The sequence below is a fragment of the Thamnophis sirtalis genome, unplaced genomic scaffold, assembly GCF_051295495.1.
Source record: "Thamnophis sirtalis isolate CommonGarterSnake01/CBP01778 unplaced genomic scaffold, rThaSir2_p1.2 scaffold_7, whole genome shotgun sequence".
Lineage (NCBI taxonomy): Eukaryota > Metazoa > Chordata > Lepidosauria > Squamata > Natricidae > Thamnophis > Thamnophis sirtalis.
Window position 1 is genome coordinate 61,055,846 of NW_028261387.1, and position 16,085 is coordinate 61,071,930.

At 38.9% G+C, this 16,085-nt stretch overlaps 1 protein-coding gene across 6 annotated transcripts in view; it reads right to left on the reverse strand.

The window, feature by feature from the left end:
• Nucleotides 1–8,549: 8,549 nt before the first annotated feature.
• Nucleotides 8,550–16,085, reverse strand: part of TNNT2 (troponin T2, cardiac type) — a 33,198-nt gene continuing 25,662 nt past the window's right edge. For 5 of the 6 annotated variants that reach the window (XM_087720195.1, XM_087720193.1, XM_087720191.1 and 2 more), the window contains 2 exons: nucleotides 13,651–13,741; nucleotides 8,550–8,633 (listed from right to left, as the gene is read on the reverse strand). In XM_087720195.1, coding sequence (XP_087576321.1) covers nucleotides 8,589–8,633; nucleotides 13,651–13,741 — 136 coding nt within the window. In that variant the 3' untranslated portion in view covers nucleotides 8,550–8,588. Of the gene's footprint in view, nucleotides 8,634–10,026; nucleotides 10,084–13,650; nucleotides 13,742–16,085 lie in introns of those variants that run through there. The other variant, XM_087720194.1, reaches the window with a different exon arrangement.

Below are 16,085 nucleotides of genomic sequence, written 5' to 3' on the forward strand. Positions count from 1 at the left end.
TTCTAACCCTGCCTGGATAAGCCAGCTTGTCAGGCATAGCAGGAAAATGTGAGGTTTTAACTTAGTTGTAATGTGTGCAATAATTTAGCAACCAGTTCTTAGAAACCAAACGGAACCTGCTATGTAACACACCTGAGAAGATCACCATGACAAATGTCATAATGACAAATGTCTGACACTCATTTAAAATTAGTTTTAATAAAGAAACCTCACTCAGGTTCGTGGTTGGTTTACTGCACTAAATGAATTCACTTTGATTTTTGTATCAAAGGAGATGATTACCTCCTTAATCAAAGGCATGAATAAGAGCATGCTGCCAGGACTAGTACCTTCTACATTGCCAATATTTCTGCCAAAGATTCTGAGTCTGAAGGACCAGCAACATTCAAAAGAAAAATATAGTCACCAGGACCAGTTTTGAGAACTGTTACTTCTCTTACAGTCTCCAAATCACTAAAAGCCATTTTCAATTTTTATTTATTGTTTAGTTATCTCATTCCAGACAACACTGGAATTAAAAACAAAAGTAACATAACAATGAATACAAAAAGATATACAATAAAAACAACTGTGCAAGAAGCTTGTGGCCAGGAGAAAAATGTTTAAAATCCTGCCCAATTTCTCAGAGATTACAGGAGCAAACTCATTTCAAGTAACTAAGTATGATTGTGAATCAGACAACTTAACCAGGTCAGACCAGTTAGAGTGCAATGATAAATGAATCTTAGAGACTTTATCTACTTGATACCTAAGATATTTTAAAATATTGTCATTTAATATGTAAAACGAGAAGAGCAAGTTTTCAGCAATCAGGGCTACATTTCTTTTAATTAGTCCTAAGGACTATGATGATCAAAATAATTGTTGCAGGTAAGTTGCAGGACTTGGTAACTTGTGTTTTGTGGGGAATTGAAAGATTTGATTCATTTTGTTACCCTTTTGCTATTTGAGAACAAACACAATTTGGGAAGCTTTTATTTTGAAAAGCAATAAGAAATGCCTTCTTATTTAGCTGCTTAAACTGTTTCTCTGGGGAGCACAGCAAATATACAGCCTCACACATAGCAGATTCTCAATCTTAATTGATGACTCTGTATTAGCAATTTATTTTCAATATGTTTGGACTCAATGCAATCGATGGTCTTCAGGACAGAGATGAAACAATCCCTGGAAAACATGAGGAAGTTCCTTTAGGACAATATATTGTCCTATCTCTACTTTCTGACTTAGCTCTCTGGCTAAGTTTCAGCCATAGGTCAAAAGATAGTCTGGACTGGTATCGCTGGATGAAACCGTGCCAGGAGCTTGGCATTAACAGGCACAATAGAGAGCAAGATGCAATTATGGTAGGGAGAGGTAGAAGCAGATGTCAAAGCTCCACCTTGTGTTATACAGAGGAAAATGTTTGACAGATTTTTTACATCCAAGTTTTAGTTCGGCTACCAAGGACTAGTTTGGCTGATCTCAAAGCTAAAGAAGGTCAGATTTTGTTACTACTTGCATACATATCAGTCAGAGACATAAAACAAACGAAGAAAGGAAGAGTATAAATCTATAATATGATCTTTGTCTGGCAGAAAAGTGCCCAAACTACTTGTATGGCCAGCTCATTTGAACCCCATGAAGATGTGAGAACTTTGCCAATTGATTGGTTTCAGCTTCTTCTCTGAACAAACTCCAGCAAATGCCAGAAGCTTTGAAGTTTCCCATGAAAAGTGAGATGTTGTGGCATCTACTCATTTTCAAATCTTATTTCTTCTCACTGTCCCATTATTCCTTTTGTTATTCTAATTTCTCTGATCAATTTACAATTTTCAATCTATTCCATAAGCATACTTTATTTACAATTTCTCAAATTCAGGATAATAAACATTATTTTATATTAACTTCCCTAGAGAAGAAACTTTGGGCATTTCCACTTCTGCTTATGACCTCAAAGTACTAAGCAGAAGCAACAGAAGTATGAGCCAATTGGCACTCCCATCAGCCAATCAGTAGGAAAATGCAAAATGTCATTCCATTAGTTCTTTCTTCCATAGTTTTGCCTTTTTTTGAAATTATACCCCTGGACGTCCAGGTGATCACATAAAAGAACAATACAATAAATTGCTAATGTGTCCCTCATCTATGTTTTTAACTACTAAACCTTATTTTTTATTATTTTGCAAACAAACAAATAAAAAGCCTCAAGGATTGTCACAAGAGGAATCAAACTGGATGCAAAGCGCAATTCACCCACTTCTATTAAAAACCATTATGAATATGAGTTGTGAAGCCAAAGGACAGCATATTATTGTCACTTTTATCACATGCTTTTCACAATTATGTCAGGCGTGGGCTTTTTGCTTATTTGTTGTGGCTCTTGTTTACTACAAAGACAAACATGGGAGAACATAGCCAGGATTGTTCCAGATTTTTAAAGACCTGTGAGTCTTCCTGGGTACATAGAGGTGAAGACAAAGTGAATGGGGGAGAAGTTGGCAAAGTATCGTTTTCTCCTTTTCTGTAGAGGAATCTAGCTTGCTCCAAAGCCCTTATCTTAAGATGGTTAAATGATTAATCAATATATTAATTGCTGCTGCTGCTATTGAAAACAGCAAATTGTTGCTTAGGAAGCAATTGCCTTGAAAATTCCTTGAACATAGGTTCTAACCCGTGATGCCGAACCTGTGGCACACACGCCACAGGTGGCATGCGGAGCCATATCTGAGGGTACGTGAAGAGTTGCCGTAGGTCAGATATAGCTCACACGTGCGCACTGGCCAGCTGATTTTCGGCCTTCCAGAGTGTGGGGGAGGCCATTTTCACCCTCCCCAGGCTTCAAGAAAGCCTCCAGAGCCTGTGAATGGGGAAAATGGGCCCAACAGGCTTACCAGAAGTTTGGAAACAAACTTCTGGTAGGTCCGTTGTGTCCATTTTTTGCCTCCACAGGCTCCGGAGGCTTTCCTGAAGCCTGGGGATGGCAAAAAATGGCCCAACGGGTCTACTGGAGGTCCAGAAGCTTCAATGGGCCCTGCACACATGCGCAAGGGGAGTACAGGGTGGTGGTGTTGTGCACGCATGTGTAGGGGGAGGGCATTGCATTATGGGTGTGGTGGGCATGCACACACGCGCAACAGCACCTGCAACAGGACCTTTTGATACCCAAGCAGAAAAATGATCGCCATCACTATTCTAAACTGAAGGTGTGTGTGTGTGTGTGTGTGTGTGTGTGTGTTGTGTATGTGTGTGTTGGAGGGAGGTACTGGAGTTCAGAATCCAGTGGGTTGCATGGTGCAGAACGTCTATGAAGTATAGCTTGGAGATGCCATACATAACCTGGAGAACATGTCGTACATGTTATAAAGTGTTTAGAGAGTGTTGCCTAAGAACAATCACTAATACTTTCAAATCTGGGTGATCTCTAAAAATAAGGTCCTAGACAGGATAAATGGACTTCTTCCAATAACAAAGTCATTAATAGCAGTAAAATTCCAAGGTGGAATGACTTTTTTAAAGGTATGTTCTCTTAGCAATATATGAAGAATTCCAGGAATAAAGGAAGTCTGTTCCTTTCTATTTCAGATTGTAAAATTACCCAGTAAATAGCAAATGATAAAATTAGGAAAAGAAAATAATTATAGCTTTTTTAGTTGCTTTATTTACAGACACAAATTTATTAACTTGAGTGACAGGTAATCTGTCCATTTCCATCGTGCAATGCTGGGACTGTGCAGTTATAGAGTGGGGCCTTTAGAAAGCAGCTTCTTCTGGGAAATCTAGACAACGTGGTACATTCATCTGAACCACACAGACTGGGAGAGTGGATCAAATGTATTGAATGGCTGTCTTCAGAGTCTAGACAGGAAACACATTTCACTTCCATCGGCCACCAACCACAGGCTTTCCACGGGCAGCCTTGGAGCTATTGTGAAAGGAAAAAACAAATAAGGAATTTATGTGAGGTGTTTTTTTTTTCTTTACAAACGTCTTAATGAAGCAAAGGGAAGAAGGGAGAAATGGTTTAGATCTACTGTTGCTTTCAACAGAGGGCACAAAAAGAGGTTCTTTTCACAAGGGTTTTTTTTTGGGTGGGGGAGCTCTCAGCAGAATCCTTTCATAGATTTGGCCCAGCCCAAGCTGACCAGTCTGGTTCTCAGAAGGCGGGCAAATGGCACTGAAGGAAGAGCAAGGGCACAGTAAAACACATCCTGTTTAATGCATAAGAAGATAATAGTGTGCTGAGGAAATGGAACCCTAAGGGGGAAATCAGCTTATGTCTTAAAAGCCATAACCATACCCAAGACTTCAAGATGATTCTCATCCTCTAATGAGCCTTGGGAACTATAATTTTATGAGGCTAATTCATTTTCAGCATTTTCACCAAATACAATTCTACACTACACTTATGGGATATTTTTTTTTTACAGGAAGATGTTAAATGCTGCAGCATGGATTAATCTGTTCCTTTTGCTAAAATTGTAAGGAATGTATGTTAAAAAGTATTTTCTTTTACAATGAGTATGAGATTAAAAGAGGCTTGTACCAGTAGACATTATATATAATGTGGCCTTGCAATGAATGTTTATACTCAATTGCAAATCAATATTGCTTTGTAAATTTGTGCTTTCCAGTGTGTTTTACCACTTGTTTCTGATTAAGCTAGAAAATAGGTTATTACTTCCAAATAAATCAATGCTCAATAGTTGACTGAAGGGCCAAATAGGACTAAGATTATCAATGTTGAACTCTTTTCAGGTTTAAGGCAAAAGGAGACAAGAGGGAGATAAGATAAAATGGTTTATTATTTATAAAGGGATCAGCAGTGTTCTAATAATTAATTTATTTTAATTCCGGTTTTCATAAGGTATGCTACTTTATAATTATTTCTTTACTTATTTGTACATTTATTAAAATATTTATTTCTTACCATAAAAACATATAAGCTTGCAAATAACAGGTTGCCCTGGAGATTATCTACCAACCTTACAGAATAATTTCATTTTAATAAAAGATACCAGAGGAAACCCTGTATCTTTTATTAGCTCTCCTCTTTAAAGTATTTATTAAGTCCTCTAAAATTAAATTGGAAAAAAGTGGGATATTAGCAAAATTAGAGAATAACTGGAATTAATATCCCATTATTAGTTGTTAAGAAGAATAAGTAAAAGCATAAAAGAAGTAGTGATATGAAATATTTTGTAATTCTGCCTGGATTGATGCTTCAACAAACAATTGGTAACTTCCTACACAGCCATGGGAAGCCTTGCTAAGTGTTGTTGTGGAGAAAAAGAGGAGGATGCTTAGTGCCTTGAGTTACTTATGAAGTAATAAAAAGGGGATTTAAAAAACTAATAAATAAACTTTTATCACAAGTCAACTGATCACCATTATCACTATGATCATATTGAAAAAAGATTGCTGGCATTATTAATTGGAAAGGAGCAAACAGGTTTTCTTTAACCAACTAAAGAATACATTTAGCTTCCTGAAATAAAGAGATCACATTGCTTCTTCCTGTAACCAGGATTGCTGGTCACTATAATAAGAAGCCACTGTGTTTTCTTTTCTCACCTAGTGATCCACTTAGATCTGGTTTCCCACCTGATGCATGTTATAAGTTGATAATTATTTGTTTTCCACACCTGGAAATAGAACTTCTACAAGCAGGTTTGCCGAGAAAGCAAGCTTCATGAATTTCCATTCATTTTCAATACCCAGGATATAAATCAGTGTTTCTCAAACTTGGCTGTTGGGGGGAATTCTAGAAGTTGAAGTCCACACATCTTAGAGTTGCCAAATTTGAGACACACTGGTATAAATTGACATATATGACTGTTCCCCTGTGTATATATTCCTAAGTGAGTTGTATAACCCTGGGAACTGAAAATGGTGCCCAGCTATACCTTAGTCCCTGGTGCTGGAGATTGTGGGGATTGGTCCTGAATATCTAGAGAATGTCAGGTTGAGGAAGAATACTAAATGGGATTTTGCCTATCCAGTTTTAACACTGAACATTCCCTTAGGTGGATTGTTCTGTAAACAAAATTGCATGGTGTTTTGGACATAGGCCGTGCATGAGCCATTCGGAAAACATTTTAAAGAGCAAGAATGCAATGTCGCTGAAGCAAGCTAGAGATATTATCCAGCTTTAGACTGGCTGCGAAAAACCAACTAGGAAATATATAAACATTTGGTTTAATTCTTTACCCTCTCTGTCTAGCCAATACATTTGTCTTGTTTCTCTGAAAGGGCAACAGCTGTTCCTAAATTTGAGGGCAGATTAAGAATGATATTTATTACCCTGAAAAGATTCGCAGAGATTTCCCAGATTACCATTAGCCTCTAGTATGCCAGTCCTATAACCTCATCTTCTATTGCTCTGACAAAATTACCCTTTCCTCCACTTTCTATAGCAGCCCAGGCTCCCTATATCAGCTTCCAGAGCATCCTCAGATCATACTATCTAATTTGGAAGGTAGAGAGGAAATATCAGTGTTCAATGGTAGAAAACCCCTGACTCTTCCCTGATTATCCAGGAATAAAACTGAAATCAGAGCATAAAAAGCATTGCACAAAACCAAAGTTGGCCATCAATAGAGAAAGATAAGAAATCAGGATTTGCAGTAAAACCAAAGATAACATAGAGTGATGCTTAAAGCCATTCCTTTAAGTATTTGCACAATGCAAACTAGCACAGCAGATCAATACACCCCAAAGGGCACAACATGCTACTTACCCTTTCCTGAAATAAATGAGGAGACAAAAGAAGAAATATAGTTTAGTAGTGCTCAGTAGATTAGCCTAATCAGTAAAATTTATATTTGATGAATCTAAAAAGGCCACCAGAAATCAAGACATTCCTAATCAAGATGCCATCTGTTTATGGGTTGAAATAGGAACCTAGAACTATTCCAGTCTACAAGCAGCTATATTTGTTGCTCACATCAATAAGAGAAGCAATGTCCATATAAAGATAAAAGAATTTCCACTTGGTGTAGACTTACTCCTACAAGCCATGCATATAACATCAAGGAGTTTTTAGCCTCTTTGTGCCTTTATTCCCTATCTCTAAACTGAGAGTCATAGCCAAGGAAAATGGAAAGATACCAATGTTGGCTGATAGTTCATAACTGAGTAGAATAGTTCTGACATATCAGATAAGACACATAATGTTCTGGGTCTTAGAAAATGACCTAGGTGAGGAATGGTTTCCACTTCAAAGCTGAATTTTGACACCACATAGTGTGGTAAAACTTAACCGAAGCAAGCCATGCCATAGAAAAGTAACAGAAATGCATCTTAATTAGTGCAGTTTTCTTGCACTTAGTAAGGATGTGCACTGAAAGAGTGAGAAAAATGATGTCCTGTGAGAAACTAATGATGTTCAGGGATGAAAAGTAAAATAGCTTCAGGAGGTGCGAAGGAACTTAGTGAAAACTGCAGCTGGAGAAGGAAAATTAGAAATGAACATGAAGAAATAGAGAAAAATGTAGGAGTAGGCATAAGATCTACAAATTGGATTGGGATGGGAAAGAATAAAACATAAGGAGAAGAGACCAACCTGTCTCTTCTCAGATGTATTTGACTATAATGTCTCTAATGGTTTAGTACAAGGGTGTCAAATTCAAGGCCAGTGGGCTGGATCCAGCCTAGGGTGAGCTTATATCTGGCCCATGGCCCTGGAAACAACAATGGACCTGCCCATGGTGCCTCTGCCAGCAAAAACAGACCTTGGAAGGGCCACTGGTGGCCCTCCCAAATTCCGTTTCTGCTGATAGAGGGTTGCAGGAGGCCGTTGCAGGCAAAAACGCAACTCAGGAGCCCAATTTTGCTGGCAGAGCACTCAGGCCACCACAGGGTCCCCAAGATGAGTGACATTGAGCTGGCCATGAGCCCCTGGCCATGCTCTCCCTGCCCTCCAGAGGTCAAACACAACCCTGATGCAGCCCTCAATGATACCAAGTTTGATACCCCTGGCTTAGAATTTTGAGAGTTATAATCCAACTTTATTGGAGAATACCAAATTGTTTGGGAGTGGATCTAGTCAGATAATTGGGAAAGATCCACTAATGGTAGGATATTGTTGCTGGCCCATTAAAAATTGTTTCACTCCAGTGGGAGCCTTCTTGATCTCACTCTTTCATAAAAATTTTAATGACCCTCCTACACCCAATATGTAGAATAAATAATAATGGGAAAACAAAATTTAGAAGATGGTAGACAGAAGAGAAAGTGAGAAAGCTCAATTGAAATAAGTGGCAAAGAAATTAAATAAGAAAAGCAATAGCAGTGAATGATAGAAGTTGCTAATAGTAGAAGTGCTTCATTCAAGACACCTGAATACCAAGCTGCAGGAGGTGTTGTCTTCATTTATTAGCCTTGGGTTGCAACAACAGGAAAGGCAAGAAATGAAGAGCAAAGGATTAGTAGAAATGAAAGAAGCAGAACAGGAAAAGAAATAAAAAGAAGACAAAAAAGACAGCACACATTAAAACTGGAAAGATTTGTGAAGTGCAAAAGAAAAAAGAGAGATAAATGTGGAAGATCTACTGGGAGTGCTTGATGCTATGAAACATGATGGACCTTTTACTACATGTTCTGAGTACTTACACCTTTTGATGATCACTAATGCGGTTCCGTAGAACATTAATCTGGAAGAGAAATAAATAGGTAATGATGTTTCAAGAAGAAGAAAGCATGGGAGCTACTGTGTCAGCACAGTATGAAGCCAAGAAAAGAACACAGACCAAAGACATTGATTATCCCCAATAGTCAGGAAGGCTTGCAGGCGGTAGCAGATCTGGAAGTAAGAGCCAGAAACATATTTGGTTGCTTTATGTTTATTTACCTCGGTCCTTATTTCCCTTTTTTATTATATCAGTGTAACTTTTTCTTACAATATGCCTTCTTTCAATGAAGAGGAGATTTAAATTCACTTGCCTGCTCTACTAATCTCTGAGGGCTTCATTTTTCATATTGCTTCTCCAACGTGTTTCCATTGAGATTTTTTCTAGCAACAGAATGGTAGATGAATATTCTCCTTTCAGGAGCTTAAAAGGAAACCTCTGCTATTTGTGGCAGGATCTGCATTTCTTGAAACTCTACTTCCCTTAGCACAGCTCCACAATATTCTTCATTTTGAACATTATGCATTTTCTCTGTACAACCATGTCCTGTTCATGGAGTTCACTCAAAGCATTCATAAATATGGGAGCAATACTAATAATGCCACAAAACTAAGTTGCATTGCTATGTGGGAAATTGAAATGTCAGCCAGTCATAATGTATGTCGATCAAGTTTCAGAATTCCGAAAAGGAGAAATTGCAAAGCAACTAAAGATACATATACAACCGGAACAAACAATTTAATGTTAGTTAACCTACAACATTTCTAATAATTTGAGATACATAATGAAGTTAACAGGAAAAGATCTTGGAACGTTCATTGCCCAAAGCAAAAGAATCATGATACTTCTATTTAGTGGTTCTCAACCTTCCCAATGCTGTGACCCTTTAATACAGTTCTTCATGTTGTGGTAACCCCCAACCATAAAATTGATGTCTCAGTTCCTAAGACCATCAAAAATATGTGTTTTCCAATGGTCTTAGGCAATCCCTGTGAAAGGGTCGTTCGACCCCCAAAGGGGTCCCGACACAAAGGTTGAGAACCACCGATTTAGGAGAAGAATCAAAGGTTGGAGTAAAAGAAAGGGAGAACTGGAAAAACAATATTTATTTAGCTAGGCTAGGCTCCTTAGTTACTGCTGCTTCTGGTACAGAATTCCAATTAGAAAAGAAAGCTTCCAAAAGATTTTTCATGTCCATAGCCCTGTTGATGGCTGAAAAGACAAAAGACTGTGTGACCTCACGAGACTTAAACTTGATTATAGGAATCATTTCAAACCAAGCAGGCAAACATGCCAAAGAACAACAGTTATCTGAAAAGGCATTGATAGCATCCAGACTTCACAGGGACATTGGAGGACACTATTGAGAGCAGCAAGTTGCATACATAGCTCCACACCATAGATGATGTTTCCAGGAAACAGGCTATACTTACTACTTGCTTAACTCATCACAGCGTGCAGTAAGTAAGGAAATCTGGTTAGGGTTAGAGAAAGGAGAATATTATAGCCTTTCATGAATAAATCCACATTTTTTTAACTTTCACCATCTGAACCTCTGGAGAATTCAGCCATTTCTAAACATTGATTAGTTCCTATCTTTGTGTCTCTCCTGAATTATTATTGCAGTTTGCTGCCTAGTTTCCTAACTCTGCATTCTGTGTTGTGGGTTAAGTCCAGAATTGCATGGTCTCTATAGGCTTGGATCTCTCCCAATTCCCCCCCCCCCACTTTGGCAATTCTTAAAGTAGCTGAATATATGGGTGTATTTCTAGTTTAAACTGCTGGTGCTGACTTTCCACATCCATAAGAATGCTACTCAGTCATAATTCATATTCCCACAAGCTTGGGTCACTTATGCAATCAGGATGACTTAATTTTCTCTTATGTTAGAATAGGCACCCCACATTTCAAAGCTTTCTTCCATCTAGCTCTCACTCTTTAGAATTTACTCCATCTTAAGCAATGCAATTTTTAGAGGCCTTTAAATATTTAATATATTTAAATATTTTTAAGACTTTTATGAAGCTTAGAAGAACTTTTCATGACAGTACTTGCCAGTGATTTAAATTATGACAGTATTGGGATTAGATATTGATTATATTAACACTAGTTTATGCCATGCTGTGTTTTTATTGCTGTTTTGTTTAGATCACAGATAGTATAAGTGAATATCAAATGAAAATACTATTAATAAAAAAGTATGAAACTTGTATGCATCCAATTCTCAATGGCTCAAAAAAGGAAATTACAATTAAACATTTAAAAAATGGCAAGCAATTTTTATTGGCAATGTAGTAAAGTGTTTCACTCTTCTCCACCAAAGGCTGAATGAAGAGCTCATTACTTCTATAAACATTAAAACAGTTGCAAAGGAACTATTAAAAGAAACACAAAAATGGTGATCCTGAGAAACAAATCTCAAATATTCATTTATTGATACCTGAATAACACCAATATCCATGAGGAGAAGGAGTGAGATGGCTGTTCATAAATGTTAATAGCAAATTCATTTTTAAAATAGAATAGAATAAGAGTTGGAAGGGACCTTGGAGATCTTCTAGTCCAATTCCCCTGCTTCGGCAGGAAACCCTATACCATTTCTGACAAATGGTTAGCCAACATCTTCTTAAAAACTTCCAGGGTTGGAACATTCACAACCTCTGGAGCAGAAGTTGTATTCAGCAGGTTCTGAACAGTTCTAGAGAACTGGTAGTGGAAATTTTAAGTAGTTCGGAGAACTGGTAAATACCACCTCTGACTGGCCCCACCCCCATCTATTCTCTACCTCCCAAGTCCTAGCTGATCGGCAGGGAATGGGGATTTTGCAGTAACCTTCTCCTGGAATAGGGTGGGAATGCCACACCCACCAAGCCATACTATGCCCACCAAGCCATACTACACCCACCAAGCCATGCCCACAGAACCTGTAGTTAAAAAATTTCAATCCCACCAATGTTCTGGAGGCAAATTGTTTCACTGATTAATTGTTCTAACTGTCAGGAAATTTCTCCTTAGTTCTAAGTTGTTTTTCTCCTTGATTAGTTTCCACCCATTGTTTCTTGTTCTACCCTCAGGTGCTTTGGAGAATAGCTTGACTCCCTCTTCTTTATGGCAGCCCCTGAGATATTGTAACACTGCTATCATGTCTCCCCTAGTCCTTCTTTTCATTAAATTAGACATACCCAGTTCCTGCAACCATTCTTCATATGTTTTAGCCTCCAGTCCACTCATCAGAAGTGGCAGTGGTGGGAGAATCAGCCCACCCTCTCGGATGCTTCTGGGTATGCGCAGAAGCATTGCCCATGAGTGTGTGCACATACACGAGTGAACCGGTAGTAAACAGGTTAGCAACCCACCACTGCCCCTAATCATCTTTGTTGTTCTTCTCTGCACTCTTTCTAGAGTCTCCTTTTGATATAAATTCTTATGTAGACAAAATGGATCTATATAGGCAGAAGTTAGAAATGTCTTGAGGTTTGTAGAAAACCTCACATTTGCAAAATGGGCCTTCAGACTTGCAAGATTATGTTAATGAAGCTTTACAATGAATTTGTTTCCTGTCTGGTCTGCCTAGGAAAGCTGACATCCATTTTGCAAGTCTGAAGGTTCAAATCTCCTACTGCCACTTTTACAGCCTGAAAAGCTAGGGAGGGCTTCTTATCCACCTCTTTCCCTGTGCATTGCGCAATGTGAGCTAGGCCCTCTCTTATCTGACTGTTATCTAGGCAGCATTTTTTACCCCATTTCTCAAGGCCTTTCTCCTATCCCTATGCCTAAAATATCCTTTGCTAACCTGGGGTGCCCACATACATTGGGAATACAAATCTTAGAATTGCCCTTGCCAATGAGAAATGTTGATAGGTATAGTCCAAGATAAATAAAACTATTCAGTTCAGGGAAAGCAGGTTTAAACTATTTTTCCCACCTATTCAACTGTATCCACTTGAAGCACAGAAGTAACTTCACTCATGTAAAGAGATCTTCAGTGCTGATTTATCATGTTGATTCCAAATGGAAATAAATCTAGATTGTCTTTCAAATGAGTCATGTCAGATTACTCATGCCCGTCAGTTCTTATTTGGTGAAAGAAATATGTCATTTTGTAGTGAAAATAAATGGGGGGGGGGAGTAAATACCAAGGTTGTGTTGAAAGCTTGTCCATTTTCATTTTCAGTAGTGATTTCAGTGCAAAGAAAATATGACTAGAACACCCAAATGAGGAAAATATTCAACTTTCTCTGAGATTAATCATCACCATGATTCCTTTTGTCCATTCTGCTTCAGTCCACCCACTTCCTGATTGATATTTCTTGCTCACAGAAATGTGAATAATACCAGCCAATGAAGGATTTTGTCATTTACAGTATTTCATGAAGGCATGACACAATAATATTCTTCAAAGCAAGGGAAGTTAATTGAGCATAAAAACAATTCTTTTTCTTCCTGAATCAGTTGCCCAGGTGATCCCAGCCAATTAGGGATCATGTATTTAAAAGAATAACCATCTTCCCATTTAGCTCCCTTGTGTTAATTACAGAGAGGGATGGAAACACTGTTTTCTTGTTGGGGGATTGCTTTGTGGTTTTAAAAACAGTTATGAAAACTTTTGCACTGTTCAAATGGCAGTACTGAATCACAGGCCTGTGTTCAGCTGTACAGCAAGTTTCATTGAGACATCTGCAATCATTCACTGACAGCTCATTTCCAGGTCAAATGGAAAAATTCTTTGGGCAGATAACTATACCAAGATAACTTTTATGGATGCATAGCTTGCATTTGTGTCCTGTAGAATGTGTACATTGTTAACAGCACAGTAGGCTATGCATGACTACAGATCTTTTAATAATGCATGCTGCTACATTGACATAACTTGACTTCAATTATGAAAATGTTCTCAAAAAATTTAAAAAAGTTCTACAAAGCTCCCAAATGATCTAATAGTTCTACTTTAATTTCACTCAGTCTTAGTAAGAAGTGACATTTGATTACCCTATATAGAATCCAGAGCTGTAAAGAAATTGATATCGATGCTTAGTCTTACCTCATATTTCTGCCTTTTGAACTTTTCCTGTAAATCGAATTTCTCAGCCTCAAGATCATGAATGCTCTGCCACAGTTCCTTGGCCTTTTCCCTGATTTGAGAAGACATGACATTAGTAAAAGTAGTAGTCATGTTAGTTCTAAATTAAGTGAAATACATAGTGGAAGCATGTTGGTCTAGATCAGTGGTTCCCAAAGTGGGCAGTACTGTCCCTGAGGGGCAGTGGGATAACTTAGGGGGGTGCTAAGAGGCAAGCGGGCGGCAGGGGGCACTACGAGGCAAGGGGGCAGCAGGGGACGCTAAGAGGCAAAGGAGGTGTGGAGATGGCCCCCTCACAGGGCACAATTCTGCCTGGGGCTCTGTTGACCGCCAGTCATCTGACCAGCAGGGGTGAAATTCAGTCTAACGTCCCAAAGACTGGAAGGATTTTTTGCTTGCTTGCTCGCTCAGGAGCCATACAAGGATGTCAGGTGGGGAGGGGGAAGGAGGGCAGAGAAAGAAGAGAAGAGCCTTTTGCCTGCATTTCTCCTCTGATATGACTCTGCGTGTCCTGTGCATGGAGAAGAGATGCAGGACTGAACGGGGCTGTCCTTGGGCCTGCATTTCAGGGATTGGGAATTGGTGTTACATTACGCAGCAAGTCCGATGTCACTGCACAAGAGCGCTCGCCTGCCTGCCTGCCTCTCTCGCGCTTTTATTAATGGCTTTACTTCTGACTTCCTTTCCGGGACTGCGCTGTGAGCCGCCTCCATGAGGATTGCACCACAGCACGCGTGTGCAACGGAGCCACCCCCCCAATCCTTCTTGCACCCACTCCACACGGACGCACCACTCTCGCCTGCCTCTACCCCTCCCACCTTAGAAATGCAACACAAGTAAACATGTGGTGGGGGGGAAGAGAGGGAGGCTAGCGCCTCTCTGCGTCCTCGCTCCTTTCGTAGAGGTGGCCTTAAAAAGCAAGGAGCGGGAGGAAGGGCACTTGGGGTGGTTTCTTAAACTTTGAGTTGCAAAGTAATCTCATTAAAGGCTGAAATATAGGGGAGATTGTGGGAAAGGGATAAGCATTTCCAACATATACTGTTTTTAAAAAAGTAAATAAAAAAGTGGTCTAATTACTGTCTAAAGTTGGATAATGTCACATACAGGAAAAAGCAAAGCAAAACAAAATTATGATAGAAAAATGTCCCATATTAGAATAAAATGCTGTCTAAATGTTTCAGTATGTCAAACAAGATGTTTTATAACCAAATGGAGTCAAAACACTGCAGTTTTTTTTAATAAAGTGCCCTTCCTATCTTGATATTTATGCACAGTGAGACCTTTGTCACAGATAAACCTGGATAATGAATGGCATCACTCTTATGTTGTATGAGTACACATGAGCTGCAAGGCTTATATTTTGCCATAGTATAATCTACAGCTCCATAAGTACTACTAGGATTTTGACCAGCTGCTGGGCACCAATATATTGAGGAATACGGAAAGATTGATCACGCGGGGCAGTCTAATGAGCATTTCTGAAATGGCAGATACCACAGAACAAAGACTTTTTCCTTCTCTACCCCCCACCCCACCCTGTTATTTTGAAGAAAAACAAAAGACAGCGGTGTGTGTGTGTGAATGATCAGGCATGTACTGTATTACACAGAATTTACTGAACAGTAAAGTAGTTACTAAATTTTACTGAGTTTACTAAGTTACTAGTTACTAAGGTTCTTGAAAAATGACTATCAGACTTTGAAAAGCTGGTATCACTGGATCATGTTTAACAATTTTGTTGAATTAATGTTAACTAAAAAGGTTTTTAAATTGAATTTTGAATAAATGTGCAATTAATTGTTAGTTTTAAATTTTAGTGTTACTATCTTCCTTCCGTCGTGCAAACCACCCAGTCACATGACCCCCCAGCCACACCCACCAGGCCACGCCCACAGAACCAGTAGTAAAAAAATGAATTCCACCACTGGGTGGGGGGCACTGACAACCAGTTTGTAGCACCAAGGAGGTGGTGGACTGAAAAAGTTTGGGAACCACTGGTCTAGATGTTGCTCCCATGAACTATAGCTAGCATGGCCATTCACCATAGCAGAAGGGACGATGGAGCTTGTATTGCATTCAAATTTAATGAGTTCATATGCTGACTGTTTTTTCAGAATTCAGCCTTTTGATAAGTAGGGAACAGCCTGAACAAACCAGTGTAGCAGTATCTAAGATGGTAAACAGTATTCAGTGGTTGGTTCCTTGGGATAACCTTGTAAGAAGCACTTGCTTCCTCACATTTTCTGGCCCATATAAAAGTCCAATCCTATAGAAGAAAACTTGACAACCTATTGTTTCCTTCTTTTTCATCAGTCTACACATCTGGTTCTTGTGATCTGGAAATCACAACTCCTAAAAGCCCATGTAAACCATAGAAGAATTGTAGAAGCAATTCA